This window comes from Metopolophium dirhodum, chromosome 6 (genome assembly GCF_019925205.1).
Source record: "Metopolophium dirhodum isolate CAU chromosome 6, ASM1992520v1, whole genome shotgun sequence".
NCBI classification, from domain to species: domain Eukaryota; kingdom Metazoa; phylum Arthropoda; class Insecta; order Hemiptera; family Aphididae; genus Metopolophium; species Metopolophium dirhodum.
This window is the reverse complement of record NC_083565.1, coordinates 14647686-14662962: the sequence shown is the minus strand read 5'-3', so window position 1 is coordinate 14662962 and position 15277 is coordinate 14647686. Positions and strand designations below refer to the sequence as shown.

At 28.8% G+C, this 15277-nt stretch overlaps 2 protein-coding genes across 4 annotated transcripts; one reads left to right on the top strand and one right to left on the bottom strand.

Moving 5' to 3' along the window:
* Window positions 1-1793: 1793 nt before the first annotated feature.
* Window positions 1794-7492, bottom strand: LOC132947965 (uncharacterized). Its single transcript, XM_061018236.1, has 4 exons — window positions 6974-7492; window positions 3566-3670; window positions 2459-2627; window positions 1794-2270 (listed from the first exon to the last, which is right to left on the bottom strand). The coding sequence occupies exons 1-4, from the start codon at window positions 7205-7207 to the stop codon at window positions 2008-2010; spliced, it is 771 nt and encodes a 256-aa protein (XP_060874219.1). The 5' UTR covers window positions 7208-7492; the 3' UTR covers window positions 1794-2007.
* A 570-nt stretch (window positions 7493-8062) lies between these two features.
* On the top strand, window positions 8063-14939 carry LOC132947963 (regulator of chromosome condensation-like). Of its 3 annotated transcripts, none has more exons than XM_061018234.1 (12): window positions 8063-8233; window positions 9671-9789; window positions 11217-11291; window positions 11350-11474; window positions 11542-11637; window positions 11694-11771; window positions 11832-12019; window positions 12082-12273; window positions 12340-12550; window positions 13153-13404; window positions 14504-14653; window positions 14731-14939. In XM_061018234.1, the coding sequence occupies exons 2-12, from the start codon at window positions 9686-9688 to the stop codon at window positions 14889-14891; spliced, it is 1632 nt and encodes a 543-aa protein (XP_060874217.1). In that variant the 5' UTR covers window positions 8063-8233; window positions 9671-9685; the 3' UTR covers window positions 14892-14939. The 3 variants fall into 3 exon arrangements, with proteins under 3 accessions (XP_060874217.1, XP_060874218.1, XP_060874216.1); XM_061018235.1 differs by having other exon boundaries at window positions 8063-8565; XM_061018233.1 differs by having other exon boundaries at window positions 8063-8576.
* The last annotated feature ends 338 nt before the right edge of the window (window positions 14940-15277 follow it).

The following is a 15277-nucleotide window of genomic DNA, read 5'->3' as shown; positions in this document are numbered from 1 at the left end:
GATTCTACATTTCTACCCTAAGCAGAAAGTCCCTACATAGTATTATGGTCGATAATCACAGGAAAAACAAAATAAAATGTACTAAATCTGAGTACTTACTAACTTTAAATAAAAAAAAACACCATATAGCTAGTACAGAAGAATACATCTCCACCAACACCGATAATATATGCCGATATTACAAACTTACAATTTACATATTATTTAAAAAAAAATTGGACGGTGAGCAAGTAAAAGGGAATAAGTCGAAATTGAGATTTTTTTCGCAGTTTTTCATGGATTGTGTTTAAACAGGGAATACTAGCTAGGCACCAATTACTTTCATCGCCAAACAATTGAAATACATTTTCAATATAATAGAAATAACTACTTTGAATTTGAATTAGATAATTAGATGTAGGTATACTATCATGTATATAATATTATAATTATGTAAACATTAGAAAAATTCAAATTTGACAAAAGGGGTACATCATATTAAAATATAGAGAAAAATGATAATGATTATGCTATTTTTATCTTTTTATTAACTTTTACTATTGTTTTACATATTATATTTAAAATATAGGTATCCTATTAAGTAAAAAAATGTATAAGAAAAAATAATAATTATGTACTTGTGAGTAAATAAAAAAAAAATGTTTTTACCATTGTGGTTCATTATGGCTGTAGCCCGATAGGTAGTTCCTTGCTTTTTTTTCCTTTAGTCCAAAATAATAGGTTGCCTGTAACATCCACGATTTGGATCATTCTCAATTCAAAAGAAAATATTGGAAACAATATGCAAATTTAGATTTGTTGATAATTATTATTAATAAAAACTTATTAAAAATACTACCTAATTAATGAATGTCTGTAGACTGTAACTATTGTTTTATATGTCAAATTATCATAAATTTACTATTTATAAACTGAAGTAATCTATTATCCATTTAGTAATAAGTAATTAATTTTCGATTTTTATGTAAAAAATAGTTATATTCCATAAAATTAAATTTTACATTATTGATTTATTAAATAGCAATAAAGAAGATCAAGGTATATATTTACATTTTTTTTTTCTGCACATTTATCATAATATTGTGAGTCGAAGAAAACATGCAAGTACCAATAAATTAAATAAGTATTTACATATTACATTGTAATATTATATAAATTACAAACAGTGAAATAATTTTGTAAAAAAAATAATTATGAGCAGTGTAGAATACATGCAAAACAAGTTACAAGTCAATGTATAAAACCTTAAAAATATTAAATAAATACTGTAACCAGAGAATGAAATAATTATAATCTTTGTTATGGGGCCACTGTCAGAAAAAAATTATGTGGTTGCTCATCAATCGATACATAAATGATTGTTGGTAATTGTTAAGTTTTTAATAAGTATAATTTATTTGTTTTACCTCTATATACGTATCAGTATTAGTAAAAAGTAGGAAGGTATAAAAATTAAATTGAGATATTCTAATTAGTTTAAAGCGTAGAACATAAGGTTTTATGGAAACCTAGATATTTAAATTATTTGCCCATTCACCTAAATCTGGCATTGTTTATACAACTTCAAAATGTGCATATTTTAAATGTAGCCCAGATATTTTTTAATGAATAAGTAGGTATACAATTTAAATTATTTATATTATATTATAATACTTGGACAATAATTATTATTTAAAAAAAAATTGGAATGGGGAAAGAAATTTTTCTTAAATTTGAAATAAGTTTAGAGATTAAGAGAAATAATAATAATAATAACGATCTCATAACAATAATTACATTTTAAATACTGAAAATAAAATATTATTTATCACTTTATTTTTAACCAACCATGCGTAAACAATATAAAATTTAATTAATATATTTAAAATATAAATACTAACTCATTTATATATCAAGTATATATAATTAAACTTTAAATTAATAGATTTTTTAACAAATTAATGCAGATTAGTAGTTAAAACTTAAAAGTAATGAAACTGCAATTAATTTAATAAACATAATATTATATTATTTATTAATCAATTTTTTTTTATTCTTTTTAACTTTTCTAGGTGATTCTTTTTCCATCTTAAACTCTTGTTTTACGTCTGTGTTCATAAGTGCATTGACATCATATTTATTTGATAGCCTTTTAGTAATTTTTGACATTAATTCTGATCTTCTTCTGGTCGCATCTTCAATAGTATCAACTGGAAGTAAGCTACTGTTACTTAATTTCTCTTTCTTAATTCGATTACTCATAATTAATGTTCCAACTAAAGGAACCACATCTGAAAAATAAAATAAAATCATACATTGAATATTAATTTAGTTTTTATTTAAATTTAATAAAATAAAAAAAATGATTTGTACAGCCGGATATTTAGCATAAAAACATAATTTAAATTACAGTGATAATAAAAAAGGGTAGTACTAACTTACTATTGAATAAAATTCTTCAAATGAACATTTTACTTACTCAAGGATAAATTGCTTGTTCTTTCACTAGGAGTCACAATAGTAATATTTGTTCCTTCTTGACTTCTGTAAGGTATCAAATCAACTTTATCAGACATTGTGTTTTTAATTTCCAATTTTCTAAGTTCATTGAAACTGATTGATTGTGAAAGTAGATTGTTAATATCGATCTGTAATATATTAACACCAATAACAATTATTAGCTTATAAACACTAAAAGTAGAATAAATTACATTTGTATTAAGGGGATTCCATACTGTGATTTTCTGTTTTTGTCTAACACACGCACGACATAGGATTTTAGACGGATTCTTAGCCAAACATATCAATTGATCTAATGAAGTGATGAGAATTCTGAAAACAGATTTGAATTCTTCGTCAAGTCTACTTGAAATCGACTTTCCCACAATTTTAATTTTTTGATTTTAGCTTCTCCAAAAATTGAAATACAAAAATGTTTAAATACTCTTTTTTAATATGACATTTCCTGGAATTTGGGGGATAATATCAAAAATGTGGGAAAGTCGATTTCAAGTAGACTTGACGAAGAATTCAAATCTGTTTTCAGAATTCTCATCACTTCATTAGATCAATTGATATGTTTGGCAAAGAATCCGTCTAAAATCCTATGTCGTGCGTGTGTAAGACAAAAACAGAAAATCACAGTATGGAATCCCCTTAATAAAATATAATATATGAATGTATTAAATTTTATTTTTTTATTTATCACAGGACTTCACTAACATAATATTAATAATTATAAACACATCAAGATTTAATTTAATGTAGGGTTAATTCTTAACTCGTTGAATAATTAATTATTACTCGATAAGTGTTTGAATATGGAATGGATCATTTTTGTGAATATTAGATCTAGTGATAGGGATATGAAAGGTTTATTATGATATAGTTTTCATCGGCTATATAGTTAATACTTAATATTACTTATTAACTATAGAGGTATAAGATGTAAATTATAATAAATGGAAATAGTTTAAGTTTAAAGATGTTTCAATTGTTTGTTCCAACATTTTAATTTATATATAACGGTTTAAGAATTAAGATACATAATAGTTTTAGAAATGTAAAAAGTTTAATATTTACTTACATCATCAGGACATTGCAATGTCCAAACTTCATAGTCATCATTTAGATCTTCAGAAAATAAAACTCCATTTTTTCTATTTAGTTGAGATGTATCTAATCGAATAAACTGTAAAAAAAAATGTAATAAATAAAGATAGTCAACTATAGCAACTTTTTGCAAGAAAAGATAACAGGTATTATTGTAATTTATTAGTCCTTTAGTTATTAATAAGTTCAAATTCTAATTTTTGGAATATTTAAATATACTCAGACCAAGTTTTTAAATTTTTTAAATTATTTACAGAAAAAAAAAGTTCTTATTTGAAAAACAGAAGTTTGTCTCCACAGGACACTTCTTAAGGCGATGTCAGCGCACTATAGTATAATATATTTATGTTTAGAATAACCAATCCTATGTTGTTACTTTAATATCAGATAGCGTTCGTTGCATGCACTCCTGGTATAAATTTCCAATGTTTTATGTGAAATTGTCAACGCAACTGTTAGGGTTTAGTTGAATTAACAAACAGTTTTTGTTGAATTGTCTACAACTGATTTAGTTAGTGCCACAGCAATCTGTTGCATGCACTCCTGGTATAAATTGCCATTGTTTTACGTGAAATAGTCACCGCGACTATTGGATTTAGTTGAATTAACAAACAGTTTTTGTTGAATTGTCTACAACTGATTTAGTTAGTGCCACAGCAATCCGTTTCATGCACTCCTGGTATAAATTGCCATGGTTTTACGTGAAATAGTCAACGCGACTGTTGGATTTAGTTGAATTAACAAACAGTTTTTGTTAAATTGACTACAGCTGATTTAGTTAAATCAACCATAATATTAAGAGATTCGACAAGTTTTTTTAATCTATTTATTTATGTGTCTGTCATTCTACTGTTATTTTTACTAATTATTGCAATATTCAACTTCAGTATTTTCTTTTGGAAGGTAAGTGAATCTATTTGGTACTTGGGAGTTGGAGGGGGGAGAGGGTTATAAATAAATTCCTGGTACTTTTCTTAATAATTGTGGAAAAAACGAGAATTATCTGTTTTCATATTTCGTGCTGCATTTTATTTATTTTTCGTACGACTGCTGCAACCGTAGCCTAGCCTCAGAATAGTTTTTCGTATAATTGAAATCAAATTTAAGAGGTCTTCATCGGACTATTTATTTTTTCTCACTGACCCTCGCGCAAGTGGGCAACATGGCAATTTTATGATAATCATTGTGGTGTTATTTTCAATATTAGAGTGAATTCACCAATTATCAAAATAGAGATTAAAAGTAACAACATAGGATTGGTTCTGCTGAACATAAATTTGGTATAAATGGTGCACTGACATCCTCTTAAGTAGCACACAATTCTTAAGAATTTTAACCTAACCTAACCTAACCTGGTCTTTAGGTATGTAGGTCTAAGTAGATTCAAAAATCAGATTGATGGTTGGTGAATAACCCTTAAACCATTAAAGGAGTGTCATGTGATGGGTAAATGGTAAAAAAAAACCATGATAAAAACACAAATTAAATTATTTTTTTTAATACAGTTTGTTTGGACTAAAATTTCCTTAGGAAAATATCAACAAATACTATAAATTGAATAATAAATAAGTACATCAAAAAAACATCTTGAAATCAATTGAATTTATGTCTTATACTTAGATTGTAAGTAGTTATATTATAAAGGGTGATTTTTTTAAACATAAAAATACAGTTAAATACCCCGATACCTAACTACTCTTTATTTAAGAAAAGTAAGGTCGAAAACTTAAATTTTCAATATTTTACATGGGTAAAGTGTACATCTAAGGTAATATACAGAGTCTATATTTTACCTTAATATAAACCTAACACTTTTTTTAATCAGTCATTACCTACAATCAGTGGCGTGAGGTTCACAAAAGGTGGTGCACAATGTATACCTATAAGATAGTAAAAAATATTTATTTTGTTATAGGTACATATCTAAAATAATGTACCTACTTAGTACTTATCTATATCGGAAATTAATGGCCAATGTACGGTATGTGTTATCGTTTTGACGATCGACACGACATCGCAGCACGATAAACATATAGGTCCAGTACACACATGTGCTCCAAATAACCATGTATTACCAACTGACATGTCAATGCATGAAGCTAATATTTATATAGTCACCCGGAGCACAAAGAACCTGTGCTCCGCAAATTATGCAATCGTTAATAGATAAACTTCTCAATATGAAAAGCTACAAAAACTTCTTTTTTATTAAACACCATGTGCAAATAACCAATTATAATTCACTTTAGAAATCTAATAATTTTGTATATAATTGTGCACAATAGCACGAGCCGCCACTGCCTACAATATTTTTAATTTATTATGACTAAGATTAAAAAAAAAAATGTTTGATGGTACTTATCTAAGATTTTAAATTATAGAAGCCAGTAGGTACGTATTATGCAATTACAGTATATATTATATGACTCAAAATTGCTATACAAATAATTTTTTTCGCTGGTTCAAACCTCAGTTCACGGGCAGCACTTTTCTTCGGGTAAGTCACGGTGTCCGGAGAGAAGTGCCGCCATCCCCTACCCGGATATGGCAGATACCTACAGGTGCCCACTAAAAAAAAATCTGCCAAACACACACGTGCTCTCACAAAAACCACAGTTCCAAAGGCTAACAACCTCAGTAGTTGAAGCCTCAACCCCAAAAAAATATTTTTCTTGCAATTGTTTATATATAGCGAGATATATAGGTATAAATAAATATATGAATTGAAATTTGAATGTGCAGTTTTTGAGTTATTAAGCTTGTTGTAATAATGATAAGTGATAAAAGATTTAGAAGATATGGGGACTATGATGATTTAAATATTAATTATTACCTATAGATAGGTATATAGTACTTAACACTTATTAATTAATTCCATTTTATAAGTTGTATAGAACTGCCAGAGTACCTATGATAAGTACTAGACTAAATAGTGCATCTAATTTATTAACTACCCTTAATTATATTTTACATTAAATATGAAACCTACATATTATTATGTAATATTAAATCCATAGTAATATTATCATAGGTAAGGTACTTCAGACAATTTTTACAAAATATAAAATGGTAATTTATATACTAAGAACTATATTATTAAGTACCTAATAAAATAAAGTTTAATAATTAGCTACTAGTTTGACTTTTGATTTAGTTGCATCAAAATGTCTATAAATATAATTACATAGGAATATTTCCTTGCATTGTTAAAAAATTTTCACTACTAAATTTGTAATATTTAGGTGAATTGTAATTCGTAGAACGATTCATTAACTTGTGGAACACGGTCCATAAACCTCACCTATATACTACCTACTTATAGATTCATGTTAACGTGATTATCTGAAAAGTAAAAAACTATAAATAATTAATTTAGACAAACCTCGACAGGCTTTTCAGGTGATGTGTTGAGGGGTTGATAATCATCTAGGTCGAAATCGTCGGTGACTTTTTTGATACCGTACGCCTCGGAAGTGGTCATGGAAAGTTCACTGCACGTGTCATCAGATTTGAACCTTTTTTGCTTACTTTTAGAATCGACGGAGGACGGAGCTTTGCGTTTGAGGCTGTGAACCTTGATCTTGGTCAGCGAACTGATGATGGAAGCGTCGTCCATCGTCGTAGTAGACTAAGTGTTAACAGTTTATAAAATCAACAAACGTCAAACGGTATTCGTGACTCGTGAGACGGTGTTAACCCAACAAGATCAATTTAATTTAATTTGTCATGGTGTTAAAATAAGTAGAGAAATAAGTTAAATATGACCGGGCGACCGGGGTATCTACTATCTATTCTCTAATTTCTAGAGTCTACACACGTGCCAACACTGTCTACACGACTCGGTAGTCGGTAATGGGCGTGTAGTTAATATCTTAGTCCGTGGTTAACAGCACGGTTTAAGATAGACTATATCTTAAACCACGGTATGAACCACAAAACCAGACCATAATAATTTTAGTCCGTGATAAGAACATAAAAAAAAATTGATTTTAACCTAATTTTTTAGGCATAAAAAGAGTGTTCATAGTAATAAATTGGTAATAAAGAACCTTTATTATCTAATCATCTCTATATTATTTTTGTCGCAAAACTTAAGTGACAGATAAAAATAAGTCGAGGTTTTATGATTATACCAATTATACATTAAAATCATTAAATTCCAAATCTTGTAGATAATCATCGTGGTTCTATGGTATCATGGGGTTTATGCTTATGTACCACGATTAAAGATATACTTAATATATTATTAAATATTATATTATAATATTATAATATTATACTATATATATTTAAGGTATATCTTTAATCGTGTTATGTACGAATTCGGATGTACGTGGTACGTCTATCGTGATCGTCGTGATAGGACAGTACGTTGATAAGACGCGGGAACAGCTGCTGCTGCTGTGTCGCGGTAGCCGACGGTTTTCCGTTACGAAATCCCCACCTGAAAATTACCGGCGTCGGTTGAGGGGTGGAGGTGCAACGGGTGTTCGCGCATCGTCTATGTACGGCTGCCGAGATTGCGCACGAAAAATAATAATTTCCGAGATCCAAATCGCACCTCACTTTACTGTCGGCCACTGAAATCGCCTAAACAGTTAAACGGACAACGGTCCTTGCTACCACACTGCGTCATTTTCTGGTCAGTTATTAACCAATATTATTGCTATTACCGTTATTATTATTATTATTATTATTATTGTTATTATTACATTTTTTTCGTTCTTCGTTTTCCCGCGACGGTGATACGCGTAAACACTAAACATTCCTCCGGTACCGCGAGGATTATTTTCACGACTTATGCACCAATTTTTTGACAACTCGAGGTTGATATAAAAAATTACCTACTTACGGACCTCTTCTACGCTCCTCGCCGAACCCGCATCTTAATTTGTACGTCCTAAGCATAGATCTGCATAGATTAGCGTTTCTTGACCCCGTGGACCATTGATAGATCACACCGTCGATTCCTAAGTGAGCGAGAAGTGAGTATTATAATATTATGTATAAATATTGTTTTGCTCAGTTTTGGCGGCAAAACAGTGTTGCGTGTTTTGGGCGTACTCGTTGTGAGACTTTCGCTATGAAAAAACGTGGAACTGGTGCCTAACATTTTTTTAAAAATCTTATCCAAAACCACATTCATAAGTATCTGAAAACAAAATCCCCCATTTCTGTTAATTTTTCAAACGTAGATCTTCCAATTTGTAGTGTGTAAGACAAGCGCACATGTTGATATGTATCTAATCAAAACTTCTAGCCACTGTTGAATAATTCGATCTCTTGATTATTTTGATGATCCCTAATATTTATGGACAAACTCGTTTAAACAGGGGTATCAGTTTTACGTGTCATTCAGTTCTACCCAGTACTCGGTTAAGTACCCCAATAATACGACATTTTAAAATTACACTTGAAGAGAAACCAAATTTTTCATGTCAAAATGACCTTTTTTTTGATTCCAACTAATAATAGAATTAGTATGATTTTTGAAAACAAGTTTTTATTCCTCACATTGTCATATTTATAACAACACTTATCCAAAAATTCGGGATAATTATACAAGTTTAATGTGAATAATTTTGAGCTGAAAATATATAATATGCTATGATTTACACAATTTATACCTGTACAAGTATTTTCAGGGTACCTGTCTAAATCGTAATTACTGTATTATAAATTGTTACTATTCAGTAATAGGTAGATCACATGTAAAAATGGTTTCCAAACAAAAAGTTCAAATTAAATAAACTTTTTTTTGAAATCGCACCAATATAGTAAATCGGAAAACATTAAATGATTTTACACATGTGACATGTGTCACAAGTTCATAACATTAAAAGTATTTTACATCCAATTTTACAATTAGGATACCATATTTCTTATATGGGTAGCCTACCTATATAACAATAGTAATAACTTGATATGGCCTGTATCCGTGGGTTCATGTCAAACTATATAGCTATAGCTTTTACCATAAGAAATCATCTGTAACTAAAAATAAACAATTTGTGTACCTACCTAATGTTACCTAATAATATTTATTAAAACTTATTGTTGTATAATTTTTATTTTTTAGATTTTTCCTGTTAAAATGGCTGGTAAAAAAAAGGGACCTACTAAAACAGTAGCCAAGAACACGACAAAAACTGTTATTGAACATGCTGATGTTCCTAATAATACAGCTGTATTAAAAGAGTGCGTATAATAATATTGTACTTATTTTGTACAAGTTATTCTAGTTAATTTAATTATATCTTAAATTATGATTTTCTTTAAAGTGTAAATGACTTTTATGTACTTGTTTATATTTATTTATTAAAAATAAATAGTGATTTATTGGAATGTAGGCAGGACCGACTCAAATGAAAATAGTGAACTATACTCTTTTCCATCTAAGAGTGAACTCGTCTGACCAAAACAGTTTTTTTCCGGACATCAGTGAGAGCTTTAACACAGGCGCCTGACGACGGTCGGCGAAGACTGTCTGCCAATCACAGAACGCATAGCCATCGCATGGGGGCAATGTTCGGCGGCTCAGTCTGCATGCGCGAAAACGGTTCACTCTTAGATGGAACAGAGTATAGGCAAAATCAAATTTTGCCACCCTTAACATTATAATATTATCATTATTTTGAAAATGCCACCCTCTTACTAAATTGCTGTTTAAGTGCCGCCCTTGGCGTGGGCCTATGTCGCCTACCCCTTGAGCCCGACCTAAATTCCCCTACGTAAAACGTAAACGTCTTATAGAATATATTTCCTCCTGAAATATGTCCATTATCATGATGTATTTTAAAGTTATTTTTTCTCTCTTATTGGTTTGTCTAGCGTATATTATATGATATTTGTTGGAATCTTCCGATAATGTATTTATTATTCTTATAAATTAAATGAAAATTATAAGTGTGTATCATTTAAATAACTATATCAAATTATTTTACCTTTTTAATGCACGTATAAGGGTATGTTTCAATACACCTCATAGGTTTTTTTTAATTTACTTTTTTTTTGTACAGATACATTTTTTACTACCTATTTACTTTTTGTTTTAAATGATTATTATATGAACATTTTTTTTTTTTTATTGGTTTAGAAATCAGGAACTATGGCTATTAGCTATTGTGAGGGTAACGGTACGCTTAGGTCATTGGGTGGTTTTTTTTTTTTCAATTGTGGGAGAGGGTACTGTAGATTTTTGATAAACATGCGTGTTTGGCTTTTGACAGAATTTCAAATTAGGCACTCGTAGGTTTCTGCCATGCCCAGTCCGGGGGATGGCGGCCTCTCTCTCTTTAGACAGTTGCCTGTCCAGAGAGAGGAGCTGTCCGTGGTCGAGATTTGAACCGGCAACGGTCCGTGTCCGAACCGACGCGCTAACCGTCTGCTAGGCCACTGTCCTCATGAACATTTTTGTGTCTTATCACACTGAGTAAAAAATATTTATATATTTTCACTTATTTCAATAATATTATGTGTCACATGTTTATTGTATCAAGGTAAAATATTTTTTTTTTCATAGAAATTATAAAAATTAATTTGTTTAATGAAGACATTTATTACATGTATAATGTAAATACAACATTAATATTTTTGATTTAAAATATTTAAAATTATTTTTGTAGAGAACCAAAGGAAGTAAATGGTTTAACTGGTATAGATGAACTTCCAGAACCAGACGTGATATCAAAAATCAACGGGTAAGTAGTAACTAATTAAGCTTTAATTTTTAATGTTTCTTAAACTCTATGTTTACAGTAAAACAAAAAAAGGGAAAGGCCAGAAAAATAATGTTGAAGTTGAAGTGTCTGATAATAAACTAGTTAAAGTAAAATCAAAACAAAATAATCAATCAAATGGAGATGAGAAGAAACAATCTACAAGTAAGAAATTTTATTCATAATTATAAATTTCAATGGATAGTATTATAATATAATGTTTGTATATTAGGCGCCAATCCAAAAAAAATTGTTGCAACTAATGGCAACACTCGTACTAAACGTAAACAAGAATCTGAAAACCAGCCACAGCCTGCTAGTTCAAAAAGTTAGTACAAGATTTTAATATTTAAAATAATTTAGTAACATATAAATGTATTTTAGGTTCGAAAAGAAAATCGCTTGAAGAACAAGCAACTGAAGTTAAGAGAAAAAAGACTGAAAAAATATCAGATAAAATTGGTAAGCTAAATTTGTAAATTTGGTGACATTTCTTTGGCCTAACTATGTATTTTTTTCTAGCTGTTGATAACCGAATTGAAACATCTGGTATTATGATGATCAAAGGACGAGATATAGTGATAGCCGGATTATTTGGTTTAGGCCCTGACCGCGAACAGCTTACAAATCTTACTGAATTGAAGAATTACAAATTCAAACTTATTGCCGCTGGAAGTATGCATGTTTTAGGTGTTACTGAAGATGGAAAAGTAATTGACTATTAAATTAGTATCTCTTGGAGTTAAATTAATCAAGTTATTCCTCATTAAAGCTCATGTCATGGGGTTGTAATGACGAAGGTGCATTAGGCCGAGATACTTCAGTGGAAGACAGTGAAACTAGACCTGGAATTGTACAGATTCCTGAGGAAGAAGGTGCAGAAATATACAGTATATCTGCTGGAGGTTCTCATTCTGCAATACTTCTTAGTAATGGCAATGTGTATAGCTGGGGCACATTTAGAGTAAGTCAAATACAATACATTAAATTTACAACAGAATATTTATTAATTTATCACAATGGAGCGTAGGACAAAAACGGTGATATGGGATTCCAGCCAAACGGAGAAAAACAATTGAAGCCTAAATTAATCATGAGCCATGTAAAGAAAATTGCATCTGGTATAAATCATCTAGTCATGTTGTCTAAAAACAAAGTGTACACTATGGGATGTGGAGATGAAGGTCAGCTCGGTAGAATATGCCAAAGGCATTCCAATAGAGATTCACGCGTTGGCAAGAGTAAGTACTGAGTATTATATAAAAAAAATATTAAAAACATTTTAAATAGCACTACATATCACAGCTGGGCACTAACTAGTTAAATCCATATTAACTTTGTAACGTAACTAATTGAATTTAATGTCTAAAAAATAATCTAATCTAACTCGTTGAAAATAAGTAACTAATTATTTTTGTAGCTTTTTTTTCATTTATTGAATTTTTCAATTTCTTATTTTGTTAAGCTTTCTATATTCTAATGACTGATATTTTAAGAAATTAACGTTATTTCATACCTATTTAAAACATTCAATAAAATTATCAGTTGACAGTTGTTTAATTTAATTATTCATTAATCGCCAATAATTCAAGTTAGTTACCTACCTACTTAATAATTAATTTAAGTAATACATAACATTTGAAAAAAACTATTTTTTAAATTTATATTTTAATCTAAGTTAGAAATTTCAAAAACTAACTTTTATTCTAACTTAGTTACTTTTTATATTGAATTAACTTAATAAACTAGTTGAAAAAAATTAATTAACTTGCCCAGCTTTGTATATTATATCATTATACATATTTATTATTTAATGTCTTACCCATACGTTTTTTTTTTACAGAACTACTGTTGAATCCTCAACTGTTAAATTTACGTAAAAAAGTTGATAATATCTGGGCTAACTATGATACTACATTTTTACGTTTATCAGACTCTTCTATTTACTCTTTTGGTCTGAATGCTCATGGCCAATTAGGTGTTGAAAATGATGATAAATGTGTGTACTTTCCACAAATATCTGAATCATTAAGTCGTCTCAAAATTAAATCTATATCAGCTGGAACACAGCATGTTACTTTACTAGATGAACAAGGTTTGTCTATTCATAAATAAATTATAGTAATAATAATTTGTTGCTTATTTCTAGTCTGAAATAAAACTAACTTATAATTTTAGTGATAGGTGTAATTCAGTTGTTCTTGTATCCATTGATATTTTAATGAACTAACTTATAACATGATATTTTCTGTCAACAATATTATAATCTTATATTTTCCATAGAATCTGTTAGACTTATGCTTTTTTTTCTGGTTATTTAATCAGTTTATAATATTACGTTAGTATGTTACCTTGTTATAATACGTTAATAGTTTAATGTAAATTAAGAGATTTTAGCATAACATTTGTTGTCTCTATCTTACTCTCGTTATGGCTGAACCAATTTTTACATTATTCATTTTGTAGCCAAATTGCTTAAAGTAGGTAGCACAACCTATTATTAAACTAATATAAGTTGTTGGTCTAGTGGTGTACACATTTATTGATCAACAACCCCCAAATGTATTTATTTTGATGATGTGACCACCTACCAATATTACTTAGTACATATTTATTACTACTTTCATTTAGTCTTAAATCTTTGATGACACCCCTATTAAAATTTCACGTAGCACACCACTGGTTTAATACCATACTTACGCTTTTCTTCTCAAAAATCAAAATATTTAATGAACCATTAGTTATGTTATATTTTACTTTACATTTATTAACTAACTTATGTTAATTTAAAAATATAAAAATCACTTTTGTAGATTTTGTGGTAGGTAATTTTTAATTTTTTGAATAGTTTGGCTATAAATGATAAAAACGGTATTGCTATAAGTATTAATAATGTCAAAAAGCATGTTTCTGAGTTTCTGACAATTGTATCCTTAGTCTAGACGGGGTTTAGAGTTGAAACTGGCAGTGTCTCAATATTCTGTTAAATATAACAATTCAATCTATAATATAAAATATATTTGTTAACTCCCGGTTTTTTTTTCAAACTATTATATAGGAATGATTTTTCTCTATAAGTTATTACTCTTAAATAAAACACTTCACATGACTAATAAAAACTAAATTATTTTTCAACATAAATGTGGTAAATTTTCATTATAATTAATGTATCTTTGTTCATTATGATTATATAGGTGCCGTGTATGTATTGGGTGATTATAAGGATGGCCGTTTGGGTATGGATATAGCAGAAAACCAAAAAGTTCCCAAAGTGTTATCATCATTACCGCAGATTAAACTCGCAACTTGTGGTTCGGATAACAGTTTTGTAGTTACTGAAAATAGTAAGAATATTCAATTGAACTTAATTATACAAATAATTTTGTTCTCAGTACTCATCAGTAAATAATTATTTTTTCAGATAAATTGATGGCTTGGGGTATTGGTTTTGAAGAAAAGGATTATTCTGATGTTATTTATTATATACCAACAGATATCGATACAGCCAATAAAATAGAACAGAAGACAATAGTTCAGGCAACTTCTTCAGATTCGGCTGTATTTTTGTTATTACAAGATTAACATTTTAACATTCAATATTTCTTATCATTATTATTTTTTTCTAGATAATTTGTATTTTTGTTCTCAGTAAGAAAGTTTTCTTTGATATCCATTCTTTTAATATCAATTTTTACGCATTTGAAAAGCCAACTTGAACACAAACATTTATTCATTCCTAAACAGTTTTTTTTTTTGACAGGATAAACATACTTTAAATAAATTTACTCAGTTTTTATTTTTTTATTGCAGAACTTATTATACTTGCACACATGTATTGTATACATGAAAAACAATTATTTTGTCTATCAATCATTTGAATTTTTACTTATTTCTTTTAATTCGTTTTTTTATTATTTTTTATTTTTATTTTTTTACTTAATTGTTAATTTATTACAATTTAGTCTTAT